Source organism: Populus nigra, chromosome 5, assembly GCF_951802175.1.
Source record: "Populus nigra chromosome 5, ddPopNigr1.1, whole genome shotgun sequence".
NCBI lineage: Eukaryota > Viridiplantae > Streptophyta > Magnoliopsida > Malpighiales > Salicaceae > Populus > Populus nigra.
Genome location: NC_084856.1, coordinates 162,257 through 180,202, shown reverse-complemented (window position 1 = coordinate 180,202; position 17,946 = coordinate 162,257). Strand labels below are relative to the sequence as shown.

Genomic DNA, 17,946 nt, shown 5'->3' with positions numbered 1-17,946 from the left:
GCACAAAAAGTTCAAAAAAAAACCCCTCCTATGACCAAAATAAAGATGCAAGAACAAGTTGGAATTTCTACTGCTGGGGCTTGGGGATGGCGTTGGAGAAGGGGAGTGTTTGCGTGACAGGTGCTGGAGGGTACCTGGCTTCTTGGGTCGTCAAGTTTCTTCTCTCTAAGGACTATCTTGTCCATGGAACCGTTAGAGATCCTGGTAATTCTCATACCTCTCACCTCTCTCTCTCTCTCTCTCTCTCTCTCTCTCTCTCTCTCTCTTTCTCATTCCACTGCTCTTTTTAATTTTTTGTTGTATGAATCACTTCATGTATCACTTTTTATTACTAATTTCTGATTTACAGTTTCAGCTTTTAAGAAGGTAACCTGTTCTAGAGAGATATTTTCATGTAGACCAACTTACTTCGATTCTTAACTACATGTTTCTGTGCTGTTCCTTCCTTCCTTGTATATATTTGCCTACTTTATGGAGCTAATTAGCACTCTTCTAATCCGAATAGCCTCAGCTTTTCATGTATTGTTCTCATTTTGTTAGTTTTTGATCGACAAAATTCGAATTTGAATTGCTTCTAGCTGCCATCGTTGACTACATATCCATTCTCAGATGAAACATGGGCACGAGCAGCTAGTGCTTCTCAGATGAAATTATTTCTTATGATATAAATTTCTTGATCATATTATGCAGCGGATGACAAGAATGCTCACTTGATGAAAATTGACCAGGCAACGGAGAATCTCAAACTCTTTAAGGCAGATTTACTGGACTACAGCTCTCTTTCTTCTGCTATTCAAGGATGCAGAGGGGTCTTCCATGTTGCCAGTCCTGTTCCCTTCACTAGAGTGTCAAACCCCGAGGCAAGTTTTGGCTACTTCATAATGTTTTTCAATCAAATGACCCGAATAACTAAAATCAGTCACGCTATTAGATGGTAATTAATTACGGGAGATGCCTTTTCCTTGTCATCTTAGGTGGAGGTGATCGAGCCAGCTGTAAAGGGCACACTAAATGTGCTTAAAGCATGTGCTGAGGCAAAGGTAAAAAGAGTTGTCATTGTGTCCTCTGGAAGTGCAGTTTTGTCAAACCCAAGCTGGCCCAAGGGTCAAGTGATGGATGAGAATTGCTGGTCTGATAAGGAATACTGCAGAGCAACTAAGGTGAACAATTCCAAAAGTTAATTTCAGTGCAAATTTGGTAGTTTCAAGTTGAATATTAGTGGTGGTCTGCCTTTTCGTAATGCTATTTATCATGATACGATGCACCATTGTTAGTGTTTGTAGACTAAAATATCCAGTTCTATTTCTGTACCAGAATTGGTATAATCTTTCCAAGACAGAAGCAGAAAGTGAGGCTTGGGAATATGCAAAAAGGAGCGGGCTTGATGTAGTAGCAATTTGTCCTTCCCTCATTTTGGGGCCAATTCTGCAGTCCACAGTTAACGCAAGTACAATGGTTCTTATTAAGATTTTGAAAGGTAGCTAGCTATTCATACCACATCTTGTTTGCAATGTTTGTCTGTGTTGTGTGTAACAGTCATCTTTGTTTGCGAGTGATGCGTGCATTTTTTATGAGTGTATGTGTGATGATGCCCTGATGAAATTCTGTGAAAGTTCGAACATCAAACACTAAAATTGGTGTTTAATTTATTCTTGGAGCTTTAACTTGTACTCACTTCATTTCGTGCTAGGCTGTAATCCTGTAGTTTGGACGATGAACTTCGACAGCAGGTTGCACAATTTTGTTGATAACTTTTTATTTTTCACTCTTGGAAAATTTAAATATTTAAACATGAAACATTGATATCATAGTTTGCAAACAATGGCTTATACCCCTGTCACTGCAAGCAACTTGCTATCTAGGTCAAAATGCAAATACTATATGTTATCTTCTCGTTACTAGCTGGTGTCCTGTATGAACTGCCCTTGCAGATGGGTGCGACTCGTTGGAAAACAAGCTTCGGCCAATAATAGATGTTCGTGATGTGACTGAAGCACTGCTTTTGGCATATGAGACACCTGAGGCAGAAGGTAGATACATATGCACGGCACATGCAATCAGAGTTAAAGATCTAGTGGAGAAATTGAGGAGCATGTATCCTAACTACAACTATCCTAAAAGGTAAGTCTGGTGTAAGATAATATTCTCAACCAAATAATCATTCGAGTTTACTTTTCTATTGTGATTCTCTAGGAACTCTTTTTATAGATGATGCCACAAACGGAGCCACATTTACTGAGTACTGATTTCCACGTATGGTTTTATCATGTTTCTTGGTAATTTGATGATACATCTGCTTGTTCACTGCCAGTTTCACTGAAGAAGAGCAGGAAGCAGTGATGATCAGTTCAGAAAAGTTGCAGAGGCTCGGTTGGAGTTTCCGTTCATTGGAGGAAACTCTCATTGACTCCGTGGAAAACTATCAGAAGATTGGACTCCTGGATTAAACAAAAATAGACGGTTCAAATTATCCCCACCTGCTCTGGATTAAACAAAAATAAATGTGATTTGTCTGCGCTCTGCTATTGAGCCATGTTGACAAAATTGTCAAAGGTTAAGCCAAAACCATGCGCTCGATTGTTTGATTTTGGACCAAGGTTTTACATGTCAATCTCGAGGTTTCTGTTTGTTTTATTTCTCTTGGTTAGTTCGAGAGTTGGAATAAAGCATTAATGAATTATTTCTTGTGTTGTCTTGAAAAGTATTTCTTGCAGAGACCGATGAATTATGTCAGGCCCTGGTTTATATGAACTTTGTTCGATATCCGCTAGACTAGCTGTAATAACCATTGACTTGATGCATTTTACCATCAGAACAGGCTTAAAACAGTTGAAACTTGCCTCAACGGCAATTCACAAGCTTTTTACCATCTCATGAGCTAGCTTGCAACCATGACTATATACTATATTATGGCCATTTCATTTTATCGTTCGACACGGCACCAAGTCGATGAAGACGGTATCATCAACAACGAGAGGAGCTAGCAAATACCCTTTGAGAAAGGGATTCGCTCACTCTCTGCTTATCGAAACTTTCAGGAATGATTTCCACTAGTCTCTCTGGCTGTAGAATGACTCCATGAAACTTGCCTGGTGCAATTAGCCACCTCTTTGATCGAGCACCGCACATGAAGAGAGAAGAGACACGTGTCTCACGACAGAAACTTGTTCGATTGGAGGGGTGAGGACAGAGACGGACGATTTTCATGGACTAAGTTGATGACGACCCAAGGACCCAAAATGGGACAAGTAATTTCTCATCAACACAAGTACTCACTCGTACTTCGAAACACATGACACGTAAGGTTGTTCTAGTTTCCAACTTTCATTTAGGAGAAAAATAGTTTCAAATCTTGAAAGTTATAACTCTATCATGCGACTTGCTGAATAGAGATACAACGGAGGCGTCCACACACATAATCAAACACGACCCAACATAAACAAAATTCCATCTTTGCTCATTGTCCTCGCGCGGGAAAGTTACTGGTGATTAAAGAGATGAAGAATTGGCTTATTACCATCTAATTAAAATCTTCAAAATAAAAATTAAGAAAAATGGCACAATGTGCGCCGATGGGAGTGTATGTAATTGTCAAACCAAGCAGCACATCGGGGTGGATCGAGGAAAGAACATTTTAAGCTGTACTCTTACAGAGGTGTCTGGCCATTGGATGAAGTTGAAGACATAACAGAGAGAACATCTGTCACGGAAGACATGACACTCAAAGCAGCTTTCAGAACTTCCTGAGAGCACCCTGGTTTCACAATGTTTCTTACCTGGGAAATTGAGGGCAGACAATCAGTGAAAGCAAAGCATATTTCATATAGCGAACATATAACACATAGAAAGAATCCAGTCCAGTCATAGAATATTGTCAGCTGATCCTTTAGCATTGCTAAACCAGCTTTAACCTGAATCGATCACCACTATCTCAAGAATACAACAAGACAGATTATCTTGTATGAAAAGCAACAATACCAACCTCCTACCACATGTTGCTCCCATCACATTACACTAGCATGAGGATAGAAAGTTTATTTTCAACCCCAAAGAATTAGCACACCAAATCCGCATAAACATTTAAAACAAAAGGTATGAGATAGTGATACACTGAATGTATGATGTACAAAGTGGTGGACTTCTACACACAAAACTCATTAAATTCCGTGCTTCATAACTAGTTGAACAGTAGTTTCATCAAAAGAAACGAAATGGCTAGACAATCCACATTTAAATTTTAGACCAAATTAATCATGCCTTCCATTTCCCCCCTTCATTTTTTGACTTGTCCTAGAATTCAACAGGAACAAATCTAACACCATACAACCTTCATAGGCAGAGAAATAAGAAATAATAACCATTTGCAAAGGAAAAGATGATCATCCAAAATATTGAGTGAATATTTAAATGTGAAACACATAATTGAGAGAATAAAGTACCTTGTCAAGGTATTCCTGCAGCTTCTTGATCCCGCCCATATAATCCTGGTCTTCAACACAGAGAGTTACAGCCTTAGAATCCGCACCAGGACCATCAAATTGAAGGGGACCTGGATTTCTGTACAGGTCATCCATCCAAAACCTTCCTGCATTTTGCCTCAGCAGCCTGCATTTAAGCCAAGCAGTAAAAATTATTGCATGCTTCTCTGACTGTCATGGGGAATTTATGTAAAGTTGTGATCACAATATCTATAAAGTTCCTGATCTTCCCTCTCTCCTAATATCTGAATAACATTAAAATTTGATGAATCATAAAAAAGAACTTACTCATATGCTTTGCCTTTCAAATCCACAGTAGCAGGATGAATAGCAGGTTTTCCAATTGAAGATGCACCAGGGCTTTGAGCCCAACGCTTCACTGTCATCATTGCCTACGATTTTACAAAATATAATATAGATAGGCTGTAAAAGAAAGGATTGCAATGCATGAATCATAATTTTTGCTAGGAAAAATAACTTTGCAGGTAAAAGAAGAAATCTGCCTTTAAGATCGAAATTAAAACTCAACTGTAATTGGAGCAGCACCACATCGCCACTTGTTCACAGGATTCTTTAGGTTGGTTACAGTGGCCATGTAACCATTCAAACCAGCTGCTAAAATATGGTAGCTGATGTGCCCAAGAACCTATGAAATATACAACTCGGTATTAATAAAAGATACTTGAATTGGACTTAAAAAGGATGAGAATACATATCAACCCTGGTTGTTAACATACATAGGCATAGTCACAATCGAATTTCGATGGTAAAGACCCACGGGCCTGATAACCAAAAAAGTGGCAGATAGCATTGAACTTTTTCCCCGTGTATGTGCCTTCTTTCTGCTCAAAACACCAAAGAAACCAGTAAAAAGCTAAGTCAATTGCAACAAACATAACAATCATTAGACAGTTAACAGAAACCAACAATAGGATCATTTTGCTCGACACAAATTTCAGAAGTATATAGCAAAGCAATTATCGAGCATGGATCATAACAATGATGGGACTCTTAGAGTCGCATACAATCATTTCACGAGGAAACAAAATGTAAATTATTGCTGCGCCACACAGAAGTTAAAGATATAATAAAATCATCAGGGCTAGGGAAATCAACAATGATAAAAAAAGAAAAAAAGAAGCAATGTCATACCAGCCGCTTGTTCATTTCTGTCTCCACAAGATGAGCTAGAAGTTTCTCTGTTTCAATCTAGGGTAAAAACAAACAAGCAATCAATTTATCAACAATGTAATTTTTAATAGTTCCTTTTAATAAGAATTGCATGCTCATTACCTGGGATAATTGTGCCGAGTCATCTGATTCAGGATGAAGCAGCAGCTGTGCCATTAAAAATATTAATATTTTAGAAGATAAATACCCATTTGCTTTAAATTGATTGACAAATATCTTGAAATGCAAATCAGTAAGGGGAAATGTAAACCTGCTTCTTAATATATGGTGGCAAAAATTCAAATAAAGCAGATGTCCATGGTGAAAGCTGTGATGAAATGTTGTCAGGGGCAACACCATGCCTGAGCAAGCCATGTATTTCCTGAAAGGTGCATAAAATTTCAGTACTCCCTTTCAGAGGAAAAGAAACGCCATCAAACATCTGTATAGATGTATTTTACACACATGCGGACTGTGTTTGTAAGAGACTGCAGTCTGAAGGACAACACCTACACATTCGCAAATGAGGCCAAGCAGGGAGATACAAAAGCAATTACCTTCAAGAGAGCATAGACCTCGGGAATGCTTTCTATGAGTCCCTCTGGCAGTAGAATGACTCCATGATTCTTGTCTGGTGCAATTAACCATGTCAGAGGACCAACATTACAATTTACCACGAAACACGATATACAATGACTTAGATTTTCTAAAACCTTGCACTGCTCGGGCTTGGACTGCATCACAAATTTGTGTTGTCAAGTCAAAAAGAGTAAGCTTTGATGCAGCCACCTCCTCGCCAAGAATAACCTGCAAAAAGCAGCTCAACCATTGTTCAGGAGAGAGAAAGATAAGCCCATAAAAGTTTCATTTGAAGCTCAAAGGGAGAAAAAAACCAAAAAAAAAGGAAGTGCAAAAGTGATGGACTACTAACCATGTTCGGATGAGACTGAAGTGTACATTCCAAAGCAACATGTGATGCCTTTCGACCCATGAGCCGGATGAAATAATAATACTGGAAAATGAAATAAGTTAAAAGTTTTGAAAAGACAAATTTCACAGTGAAGAATGTTGTCTAGTATTCCTTCTCAATCATAATTACATCAACAAACGATACAATGATAGTGAATTCTTCGCTGGAGGTCATGAATCAGAAAGTTGATGAATTTATTACCTTCTCTGCAGAGAGAGCATCCGTGCAGACATTGCTGATGAGCTGGGAATTGACCTGCATGAGCAGAAAGCATGAAATTTTGTTTTATTAAATTAAATGCTTAATCATGCATATTCACAACATAAACATTTAGCATTACACCAAGCACCTGAGTTTCCCAAAGGACAGGATCAGACACCACTGCCAATTTAAGAAATTAAGAAAACCAAAAACCAATTAAGGTTGACGTTTTCCCCCTAGATCATGAACCCAAGCACTTTCATTATATTGCACTGCTGCCACTATATGCAACAGAATTTATCATATAGGAAAAATTTGAATGCGAGAATGGACAGTAATTCTATGAAGTTCTCCTTGATATGCTACTTGATTCAACGCAAACGGTCTTATAAATAAACAAAATTTTAACATACACAGCAATAACTCCTGCTTTAATTGACTTTGATGCCACCTAAACCATCCATCTTTGTTTCTATAATTCCATTTTACTAGAAGAAGTAACTTCCTCGACATATTGATTAACAGAGAACTGCATGGTGTCATTTGATCCATACCTTGCATATTGTATCAAAACCAACATTGGTTTCCACAAATTGATTCTTGAGATCTCCATTTAAAGTAACAGGAACACCAACCACCTGCAAAATTCAAACAGTGTGTCTAGTAAAATTCAGAGGCTGGTAGCGTAAAAGTACACTCAGGAACAGTCGCAAAGGCTGCTAGGAATACAAGCATGAACTATTTGTGACTGTTATTAATCCTAGGTGAGAAGACAAGCAGAAATACCTTTGTTGGGCATTTTGCCTCGGCAAATGTTTCAGCAAGCTGAGCGGCATCTGTATTTGAAGTAACTCCTTCAAAATAAAAAAGCATCCGTATTTAGTAATTGTTGCAAAATTGCATTAGTATCTCTTTGTAAATACCAAAGTGTCAAACTTACCTCCAATGATAACAAGGCCATCCAATTTCAGATCTTTGCATGCAGTTAGAGCAGCATTAACCTGTTCAGTTGTTCTTATTTGATCTTTTGTCCGTCCCAACAAATCATAACCACCTTGCCAAGCATAACAAAATAACAAATCAGTCAAGTCTCACAGCCAAGTGACAATCAAAGATCCCATCATGCAATCATATGATAAAAATACATACCTTGATTTTTGTAAGTTGAAAGAATGTCATCTGTAATCTCAAGTGTTTTCTGAGCGAATAAACCTTCAGAACCTCCTGTTGACAGATAAAAGCATTTTATAACGTAGACGTCATTTGCTTTTAAATAAAACACAACAGGGTATAATGATGAAACAAACAAGCACACAATATGTGTTCATCAAAAACTTTAAAATGCAATGAGATTTGCCATAAATCCAAGACAATCAAATCCAAAGATGAAACACTTGTATGAGCTACCGTTGCTTATGCTTACCTAGAAATCCAAGTAAAGTGCTGTTAGGGTTATGGATTTTAAGAGCGTTGTGAAGACCCCATATGACATTATGTCCTCCAGGAGATTGTCTCCCACAAAAAACTATTCCGACCCTGTTGAGAGACACTAAATACATCAGCCAAATATGAGCTTTTTAAGCAAACACTCATAACAAGCAGATTGCAGAGTCTTAACTTTTCACAGAAACACATGGAGGTGCGTACCGACACACGCAAACAAAATCAGAAATTGAGAGAGGATTTGACAAGCAACTAGGTTTCCGATAATCCTTCCGGATAATAGTGAATTTCAAAAAAAGGGCAGCAGCAGGAATAGGAAGAAAGGATCGATCCCTTATTCAAAATGCAGACGCGTGGTTTGGATAAAAGTGATACAAAACAGCAGATGATAGTTGAAAGGAAAAGAAGACAATCATAAATCACCAGGACCCAAGGCATACCTGAAAGCTGGATGGTCAGTTATGATTTGAGCATCAGAGACTTTAGCAGTTGCCCTGAGGAAGTGAGCTAAAGGCTGGCCATAAGTGAGGGGAAAGGATCGGCTTATGCTGTGGACATCAGCTGGGTCTGCAGCAGTGGTTGCATCACCAAGTTCTACCCTCACTGCAGTTCCCTGGAAAATGCACAGATCCCAAACATATAAATGAAAATCCAAGTCAGCAATTGAATAGAAAGGAATAAATGGTGAGGGTGAAATCAGTAACTTTGTGTTAGCTTTTGCGTTTTGAAAATGTAGATTCAAGAAAAGCTGTTTTTTCTCAAGCAAGGTCTCATAGAGTTCTTGAGAGAGCTTTCTGTGGTAACATGCAAACCTGTGTATTGATTTGCGTATCACGAAAACAAACGGAGCATGAGGCACGTTACAATCCAGTATCAGTATCACATTTTTTCCCCGCTACTAATTCAAGTACAGCATACGCCTATCAAGCATAAAATAATGAAGGTAGATATATCCTAAAAAAGAAAAAAAATAAGCCATCTCTCCTCTGTGTTGAGGTAGATCTACTAGCCGGCGAAAGTATAACGCAGATTAAGTGATCAACTAAGCGAAAAGATCAATCTAACATAACATCGATTGCAATAAAAAAAAACTAAACTGATGCTATGACATTATGTGTTGGTGTTGTGGTAAATAGGGAGGGGAGAAAGACGGTGGGAAGAAGGGAGAGGGAGTAGGAGAGACCTGAAGACAGGGAGGGAGTTCTGGTTGGTAAAGAGATCGAAGTTTCTGGAGATCGGAAAGTTCTCTGGGAATGCCGAAATCGGAATCCATGCCGCTTTTCTCTTCTTGTTCTTAGGTGGGTGAGGAGTTAGTAGAAGTAGAAGTGTTGTGGTCGGGCGGTTTTTTTTTTTTTCTTCTTCAAAAAGACCGTATTTATAGGGGGGAGGGGAAATGGGAGAGAAAAAAAGAGGACCGGGCGATGCTACCTACCAACTATAAAGCCCACCCGTTTCGGCCTCTTGAAACGTGTTCCATTTATCGGCCATGGTTTCTAGGGTTTATTACGATGCGCCCCTTCTCTTCATCTATCTCTAGTGCCGTTACCAAATTGCCCTTTCATTCCTCTACCATTTCATTTGCTAGATTTTGTCTTCTTCTCGGCCCCTCGTGCTCTGTTCTCTTTAAAATTAAACGCCCCCTGTTGTGATCAATTCTAACCGTTTGATTGACATCATGGCCACAAGTACTTTTTCGCAAATGGCAAGAGATTTTCAGACTTCTTTTCTTTGACTGTTGGGTGTGAATGGTGCGATGAAAAAAATGACAGAGGGCTTGGGGGTAATTGCAAGTGATTAGCTATGATATTGATACTTGATTGTTGGGTCGTATATCCCAACGATACAGGAAGCCAACAATATTCACGGGAATATGCCAGAAGGATATTCTGGTAACTTCAGAAGGAGCCCACTGACTTATTAAGCAAGCATTGCAAGTCTGCAGAATCTCTCTCACCTAACACTCCCCTTTGAATTTCCCTTCTGTTCGGTAGCATGTCCCCTTTTTTTTAAGTAATTTTTATTTAAAAATATATAATAATAATTTTTTAAGACAATACTCTCTTCTTTAAAGTTAATCAGAGCATATATATATATATATATGTATGGTGTTCTTGCCAATTGCTACCTGCCGTAATATAATTATATTGATTATCGACATAGCACAAGTGAAATTAACTCATTGATATGTAAAAAATTAAACTTATGTACAGCTGAATAGTTTGAGTGCCAATTAAAACTAAATGGATTTTTAGATGATTTCATTAAAACTTACCTCCCACGTCAATTAAATGTATTTAGATGATGCTAATCTCAAGATTTTAATTTAGAAAATTTAGGAAGAAAAGCAAGCTACTTAATTACTACAAGGCTGATTTCTTGAGAGTTTACAACAAGAATAATTTCTTGAGAGTTTAAAGCATGCACAGCTAGGTTAAAAAATTCCATTCCAAATCATTTCAGCTTGGAAAAATTGTCAAATATCATTTTAGTATTAAGTAAAATCACCGGCAATGAGAGAGGAAGGTGATTTTTGTTTGGGAAACCACAGTGCAATATATAGACCAACCTGATTCAAGCTAAGTGCCCGTCTAACTATTTACCTAGACGCATATTATTGTAAATTGAAGTAGTATAATGATAGAATTATCCTTCCCAACAAAACTTGTTAAGCATATAATAGGGGTGGAATTGTCTTTTATAGGGATACGTTTGACATTAAAAGAATAATTAGAAACAAAGTAATCAGTTCAGATTTTACTAGGACATGGCAAGACTATCAGCCTCATACGCTAGGGCATGGCATGGCTGCTAGACACCTAACACTGGGATCGAGCATGGCTGTCATACCCTATACGCCTGGATCAAGCAAAGTAGCCAGACCCCAAGCGTCCAGGTCAGGCAGAGCAGCCACACCTAGAGCTCTTGGGTCTGGCGTCCGAATCCAAAGCTTTTAGATCCAGTGTCTGAACTCAAGACTCTAAGGTTTAGTGTTGCAGTCAGACCCAAGACTCTTAGATCTTGCAGTCTCGCTTGCCCCAAGCTTTTGGGTCTAATTTCATAACCCAAGGCTATGGGGTCGGCTTTTCGGACCCACAACTCTTACTTTCGACGTCCGGAGTTTAAAAGGGGCCCAAAGCTCTTCGACCTAGTATTACAGTCAAAGCCACTTAAACTTAGGTTAGACAAGTTTAATATTATTATAAATATTATTATTTATATTATAAATATTATTATCTTTTTATAATTAATATTATTAATACAATAATTAATAAATTTGAAAAAAATATTAATATTAAAAAAAACATTGATTTGATTTAAAGGGTAAAATTAAAAATCATCATCACTGACATTAATAAATTTGAAATAAAATATCATTACTATTGAAGAAAAACTATAAATTTAATTTAAAGGAATTAAAAATCATAAGAACTTGAATCAGTCGAGTTTAATATTATTATTATTAAATTTGAAAAAAAATTTATTACTATCGAAAAAAACTATAAATTTTATTTGAAAAAATTAAAAATTATAAAAATTTATCTCAAACAAGTTTAATCTTATTATATTCATTAATATTATTAAATTTGAAATAAATATTATTAATATAAGAAAAAAAACATAAATTTGATTTGAAAGGTAAAATCAATTATTATTATTAGCAGTAATAATATTTTCGTTATTAACTTGGGTATGTCTTCCATTTCCAGACCCAAGTAACTTGGGGCTGGACAGGAGTGCTAGACTCAAGTTCCTTGGGTCTGGTAGGGACACCAGACCCAAGTCACTTAGATCTTGCAGTCCCACGTTGACCCAAGGCTCTTGAACCTGACGTTTAAGAGGGACATAAAGTTCTTGGACTTGATATTGCAGTCAGACACACTTAAACTTGAGTTATATAAGTTTAATATTATTATTAATATTAAAAATATTATTATTTTATTATAATTCATATAATAATTAATAAATTTAAAAATATATTATTAATATTGAAAAACAACTATAGATTTGATTTGAAGGGTAAAATTAAAAATTATTATTATTATCATTAATAAATTTGAAAAAAAATATTATTACTATGGAAGAAAAAACATAAATTTGATTTGAAGGGATTAAAAACTATAAGAATTTAGGTCAGACAAGTTTAATATTATAAATATTATTATATTCATTAATATTATTGAATTTAAAAAGAATATTATTCCTATAAAAAAACATAGATTTGATTTGAATGGTAAAATCACTTATTATTATTATTATTAACTCAGGCCTGACATCCCTTTCCAGATTCAAGTTGCTTAGGTTTGGCAGGGATGCCACACCTAAGTCACTTGGGTCTTGCAGCCCCACCAGGACTAGGACTTTTGGATCTGGTGTTTGGATTCAATACTCTTAGGTTCGATGTCAGAATTCAAGACTATAGTGTCTGGCGTCCGGGCTCGCAGCTCTTAAATCTAGCATTAAGACTCAAGGCTCTCGAGTCTGCCGTTGGAAAGGAACCCAAAGCTCTTGGGTATAGCGTTGCTGTCATGTCCATTTAAATTTGGGCCAAATAAGTTTAATATCATTATTTATATTATAAAATTAATATGATAACTAATAAATTTAAAAAATATATTATTATAATTGAAAAAAACATAGATTTGCTTTGAAATGTAAAATTAAAAATGATTATTATTATTATTATCATTAATAAATTTGAGATAAAATATTATTAATATTAAAGAAAAACCATAAATTTGATTTGAATATATTAAAAACTATAATAACTTAGGTAAGAAAAATTTAATTTTATTATTAATATTATAAATACTATCATTTTTATTTTTATTAGTGAAGCTGTCCCTCAAAAACTTGGGTTTGACTAGGGTGTCAGATCCAAGTTTATTATTATTATTATTATTATCATTAATAATTTTTTTTTAAAAAATATTATTACTATTGAAGAAAAACTATAAATTTAATTTAAAGGGATAAAAAACTATAAGAACCTGGGTCAGAAAAATTTAATGTTATTATTAATATTAAAAATATTATTATTTGTAATATAAATACTACTATTATTATTATTATTATTATGATAATTAATAAATTTGAAAAATATATTATTAATATTGAAAAACAACCACAAATTTAATTTGAAGTGTAAAATTATTATTATTATTATCATTAATAAATTTAAAATAAAATATTATTAATATCGAAGAAAAACCATAAATTTGATTTAAAGGAATTAAATTTATAAAAACTCGGATCAGACAAGTTTAATATTATTATTATTTTTATTATTAAAAAGCCAGACCCAAGTTCATTATTATTATTATTATTATTATGATCATCTTCATCATCATTAATAATTGTTTTTAAAAATATTATTACTATAAAAAAATCATAAATTTGATTTCAATGGATAAAAAACTATAAAAACTTGAGTACAAGTTTAATATCATTACTAACATTAAAAATATTATTATTTGTATGTTAAATATTTTTATTGGTATTATAATTAATATTATATACATTACTTTTTGGTTTTGACTTAACAGTTGGATCAGCAAGACCTAAAACTCTTGGATGTAACGTTGGAGTCAGACTCAATACTTTTAAATCTTATTTTTTATATATATTTTTTATGAAAAAAAAATTTGACATGCAGCGGAACACATGCCACCTAACCAATGATAACTAAAAGGACGATAGTTTTTGCTTTTTAATACTTTTCAAAAATATATTTTACTTAAAAAAAATTAAATTAATCTATTTTTTATGTTTATATTAAAATAAAAAATATTATTTTAATATATTTTTAAACAAAATACTTTAAAAAAATACATTGATAACAATACCAAACATGCTAAAATCCTCTTAAAAAGTGCAGTAGCTTATTTAAAAAAATCAAATTAATACTTTTTTTTTTGTGTTTTTAATAATTTTAATATAAAAAAATTAAAAAAATATTTTGATGTATTTTTTTTTTTAAAATAATTTTACAGAAAGCACAATTACCTGCACCAAAGGTTGGATTTTAATTTGATGCCCCTTGAGGCAGCTTTAAACCCCCTAAGCAATGACAGTCACTTTCGCCCCAGCAGGGAAGATTGATTCTCACAGTGCTCACAGCACCGCGGCTGGGTTTCTCTTCTGATTTCCGAGAAGTTAAATTACTAAGTTAAATTACAAGGAAAGTAGAGCTCTTGAAAAGTTGAGCTATGTGATTCCCCAGTTGTCTAAATCTTTAATGAAGGACATGTAGTGCCAGCTGCCTCCCCACCATTTGTTTCCTCGCACAGTTTCAAAGACAGAAAAGGAACCTAAACCACCACTTCCATTTCAAATGTACATTCAAAGTACAAGGACATGAAGAGAAGATTTTCAGTCAAAATTCAAATATGGATACGATAAAGAGTTTCTAATTGTCAATCAGGGAACAGCATTGTTCTATGTGCTCATCGCAACATTCAACCAGCTTTGATCACTCAGCTCAACATGATAAAGAGCTCTTAGACCTTAATTACAAAACCAAATTTAGAGAAGGAAAGATTACACCGGTAAGTTTCATCCTTGGCCTTGAAGCTTTGCATCTTCTACTGTTTGCCAAGGATATGAATATTTTACTTCCTGCTCCTCTTTGAGCCACGTTTTCTGGTGCTTTCTTTTCCATTGTTTCTAGTAGAACTTCCACCATTGTTGACTGGGGCATTGCAGGCTGGGGGAATAGGCACATGATGCCCAGGAGCCAAAGCAGGGAACCCAACAGCAGGGATTCTGCAAGAAAGCAAGGATAAAGAGTAGCTGAAGGTTAAGCAATTCAGTGCGCTACCACAATCCAACATCGAGAAAGCATCGCAGGAAGAAACAAATACTTTTGCTTCTATTGGAGCCGTAAATCAATCATCGAGGAGAATGGCAACACATCCAGTCAAACTAACAGGACCCACTAAGGTAACTAGTTCAAAGCAGAGGTAAATAGTAGCATTTGGCACATTCTTAACAACATATATTAGCATGGCAAATGGGCTTGTGTCAAAGCCCTGTTCTAAAGCAAACCACCCAGTTTCTATATCCAATATCGTTAGGGTTCATAACAGTAGTGCCGTTCAGCAAATTCAGTGAGCAATTACATAGCTGCAGAAGTCATCAACCTTGGCATAGTCAGTCATACGATTCAGAAAATAAACACAAACTCCCTCCTCTTTAAATTACAGAACATGAATTCCCACATTAAAAAATGACGACGATAAGAGGTAATAAGCATGAGCAATATGGACTGTGAAACATACCCAACAAGAGCACAGCAGACTCCTGCTTGGCCGAGGTAACACCAAATGCATTGCCCCTCTGTAAACTAAGGCGTAGAGCATGGTTCTCCGCGATAAAACACTGAAGCAGCCTGTCCAGCCTCCTGCATTCCCCTTCCAAATACCTACTCTTAATTTCAAGATCCCTCACATACAACTTCTTCCTTTCCCTTGATCTCACTGCCGCGTCCTTATTTCTCAACTGCCTGAAAAATCAGTTCAATTATTACATACAGCAGGGTCCACAACACTCTCTTTCTCCAACAGATAGAAAATGATCGCATGACAATCGTTACAGCATAGCAGAAAAACAAGGAAGAAACAACACCAGAGCATGATCAAAACATACCTAGTTTCAATGTGCAAAAATTAAAAGAAAACCCTTATGTACAAACAGAAACGTCATAGCTTCTACGACATTGAAAAGTCTAATTTATAAACTACAGGTACCTTCTCCGTTTCTTGGAGACAATATCATCAGGATCTTCCTCCTCATCGTTGTTGTTCTTCTCCTCCGCTCCGTCGTCTTTCTCCTTCAGGCCGCCGTCAGCATCATCGGAAGAAGTGGAATCCTTATCGGTGGAAGCATCAAGGACCTCGCCACCAGACTCGTGAGCAGAAGGAGAATCAACTAAAATATCTGCCAAGAAAGCGTTGCAGTTCTCCAGCTGATCAACCGTATCGTCGTCATCTTTCATCAACAAGGTCTCAACCTCTCCGATCCAAGACGAAACCGTAGCAGGTGATGATGAATTCGAAGAATCGTTGATCGGTTGCAAGTCTGTGGTTAAAGGAGGTTCTAATTCGAAGATGCTATCGGAATCCGGTAATCCATCCAACAAATTATCCCAATCGATTTGCCCTAGCACATCATCTCCTTCTAGAAATTCCATTGCATAAATTAAGACTAGGAAAAAACCAGATAAAGCTACTACTTTTTAATCACAAAATTAGATTACAAAAATAAAAAGAAGGAAAAGGAAAAGGAAAAACTAAAACTTTAAAGCAGAAAATGTTTTCCTTTGCGTGTATATATAGATATGGGAAAGGTTGCGTTGCCAAGTTCATGCTTCGTGGCAATTTCTAACCGCGTCCCTCGCTCTCTTCGTGAACAAGGAAAAGAAACAGTGACGCGTTTTTAGAATGGCGATCAACCGTACACGTGTTGATGGGCACGAAATTCTAACAAGGGAGTTGAGGGACCGGTGATCTTGCCACGTGATTTTTAGGAAGGTGTTGCCATCACCCGACCAATAGGAAGGCGCCGAGTGAACAATTAGAGGCACTGTGGCAATCTACGTGGATTTTCAAGACAGGAGGTGGGCATGGGCCATCTTCTTTTTCTCTATCTTTTAGCCTAGAAGTAAAGTAACTAAATAATTTTCTTGATGTTGAATTTGGACCTGATTTTAAGGAACGCGTAGCAAAAAACCTGAATGTCTAAAAATAATAACGTCTTTGAACCTTATGTTATTGGTTGATGAGCTTTGAACCTGAGGGCCTGTAAAGGTGCATGCAATTTCTTCATAAAACAAAAGATTTTTGGAGATTGGAAAAGAAGAAGAAGAAGAAGATATGAACCCGTAACTCGTGAGGATGCATATTTAACAAATTATGATTTGCAATTCAACTATTTTATTTTTTTTATAAAATATTTTGAGTTGAAAAAAATGGTATGTATAACAATGTTAAGAAATTATAAGTTTATGAGATAATTACATCGAACCACTTGTTTTACTACTTTTGTATTTTATGTTTTGAAAAATTTATATCCTCAATCAAACTAAAATCTCAAACAGTATATAAAACGACTTTATTGTATATAGTAAATTACAAACCGAAGGAAACAACATACAAATCAAAAGGTAATTATAAGCTAATGCTCTTCAATTCGAAAACCAAATTCTTATTCATAGTTATCTACTCTTTCTCCAACAAAACCATGATAACTACTGGTATATTTGCATTTCAAGATTTTCAAGCAAATGGGCATGTCCTGTGGTTGCTACTCTATGGTAGTCGAGATAAAAAAAAAGGAGGGGGGGGGGGGGGGGGGGTTGAAGAATTAATGAAGAAGAAAAGAGGGGCCTTCAGCGGAGAACTTTTATCTATTTTTACATGGTAGTCTTTGGTGAGATATTTCAAAGAAACGGGTTGAAGAAGAAATTAATTTAGCACATGGTTACGATGGATTTAGATTTGGGTTTAGAGCTAAAGAGATGAATCGATAGGGAGAGAGATGATTGGAGAAAGAAAATTGTCTGTTCAAGATAGATTTTGAAAACATGACCAGGATTGATGATGATTTAGGTATAACCGGTGATTGGGCACCTCCGAGTCCAAGCCTCGAAGCATTTTTTTTTTTCCTCAGGAATATCGGGTCATGATA

The 17,946-nt window shown here is 35.9% G+C and overlaps 3 protein-coding genes across 3 annotated transcripts; 1 reads left to right on the top strand and 2 right to left on the bottom strand.

Moving 5' to 3' along the window:
• Positions 1–11: 11 nt before the first annotated feature.
• On the top strand, positions 12–2,701 carry LOC133693338 (cinnamoyl-CoA reductase 1-like). The gene is made up of 6 exons (XM_062114534.1): positions 12–204; positions 691–860; positions 975–1,160; positions 1,315–1,477; positions 1,932–2,121; positions 2,312–2,701. The coding sequence occupies exons 1-6, from the start codon at positions 87–89 to the stop codon at positions 2,445–2,447; spliced, it is 963 nt and encodes a 320-aa protein (XP_061970518.1). The 5' UTR covers positions 12–86; the 3' UTR covers positions 2,448–2,701.
• Positions 2,702–3,305: 604 nt separating this feature from the next.
• LOC133693337 (pyrophosphate--fructose 6-phosphate 1-phosphotransferase subunit alpha) lies at positions 3,306–9,628 on the bottom strand. Its single transcript, XM_062114533.1, has 19 exons — positions 9,446–9,628; positions 8,703–8,875; positions 8,243–8,355; positions 7,969–8,043; positions 7,760–7,873; positions 7,606–7,673; positions 7,374–7,457; positions 6,820–6,873; positions 6,580–6,660; positions 6,362–6,455; positions 6,206–6,279; positions 5,920–6,030; positions 5,772–5,816; positions 5,631–5,687; positions 5,216–5,320; positions 5,008–5,124; positions 4,767–4,870; positions 4,440–4,605; positions 3,306–3,776 (listed from the first exon to the last, which is right to left on the bottom strand). Exons 1-19 carry the CDS (start codon positions 9,533–9,535, stop codon positions 3,648–3,650), a joined length of 1,854 nt encoding a protein of 617 aa, XP_061970517.1. The 5' UTR covers positions 9,536–9,628; the 3' UTR covers positions 3,306–3,647.
• Positions 9,629–14,628: 5,000 nt separating this feature from the next.
• On the bottom strand, positions 14,629–16,630 carry LOC133695262 (bZIP transcription factor 60). Its single transcript, XM_062117171.1, has 3 exons — positions 16,008–16,630; positions 15,540–15,763; positions 14,629–15,024 (listed from the first exon to the last, which is right to left on the bottom strand). The coding sequence occupies exons 1-3, from the start codon at positions 16,448–16,450 to the stop codon at positions 14,771–14,773; spliced, it is 921 nt and encodes a 306-aa protein (XP_061973155.1). The 5' UTR covers positions 16,451–16,630; the 3' UTR covers positions 14,629–14,770.
• Positions 16,631–17,946: the final 1,316 nt, after the last annotated feature.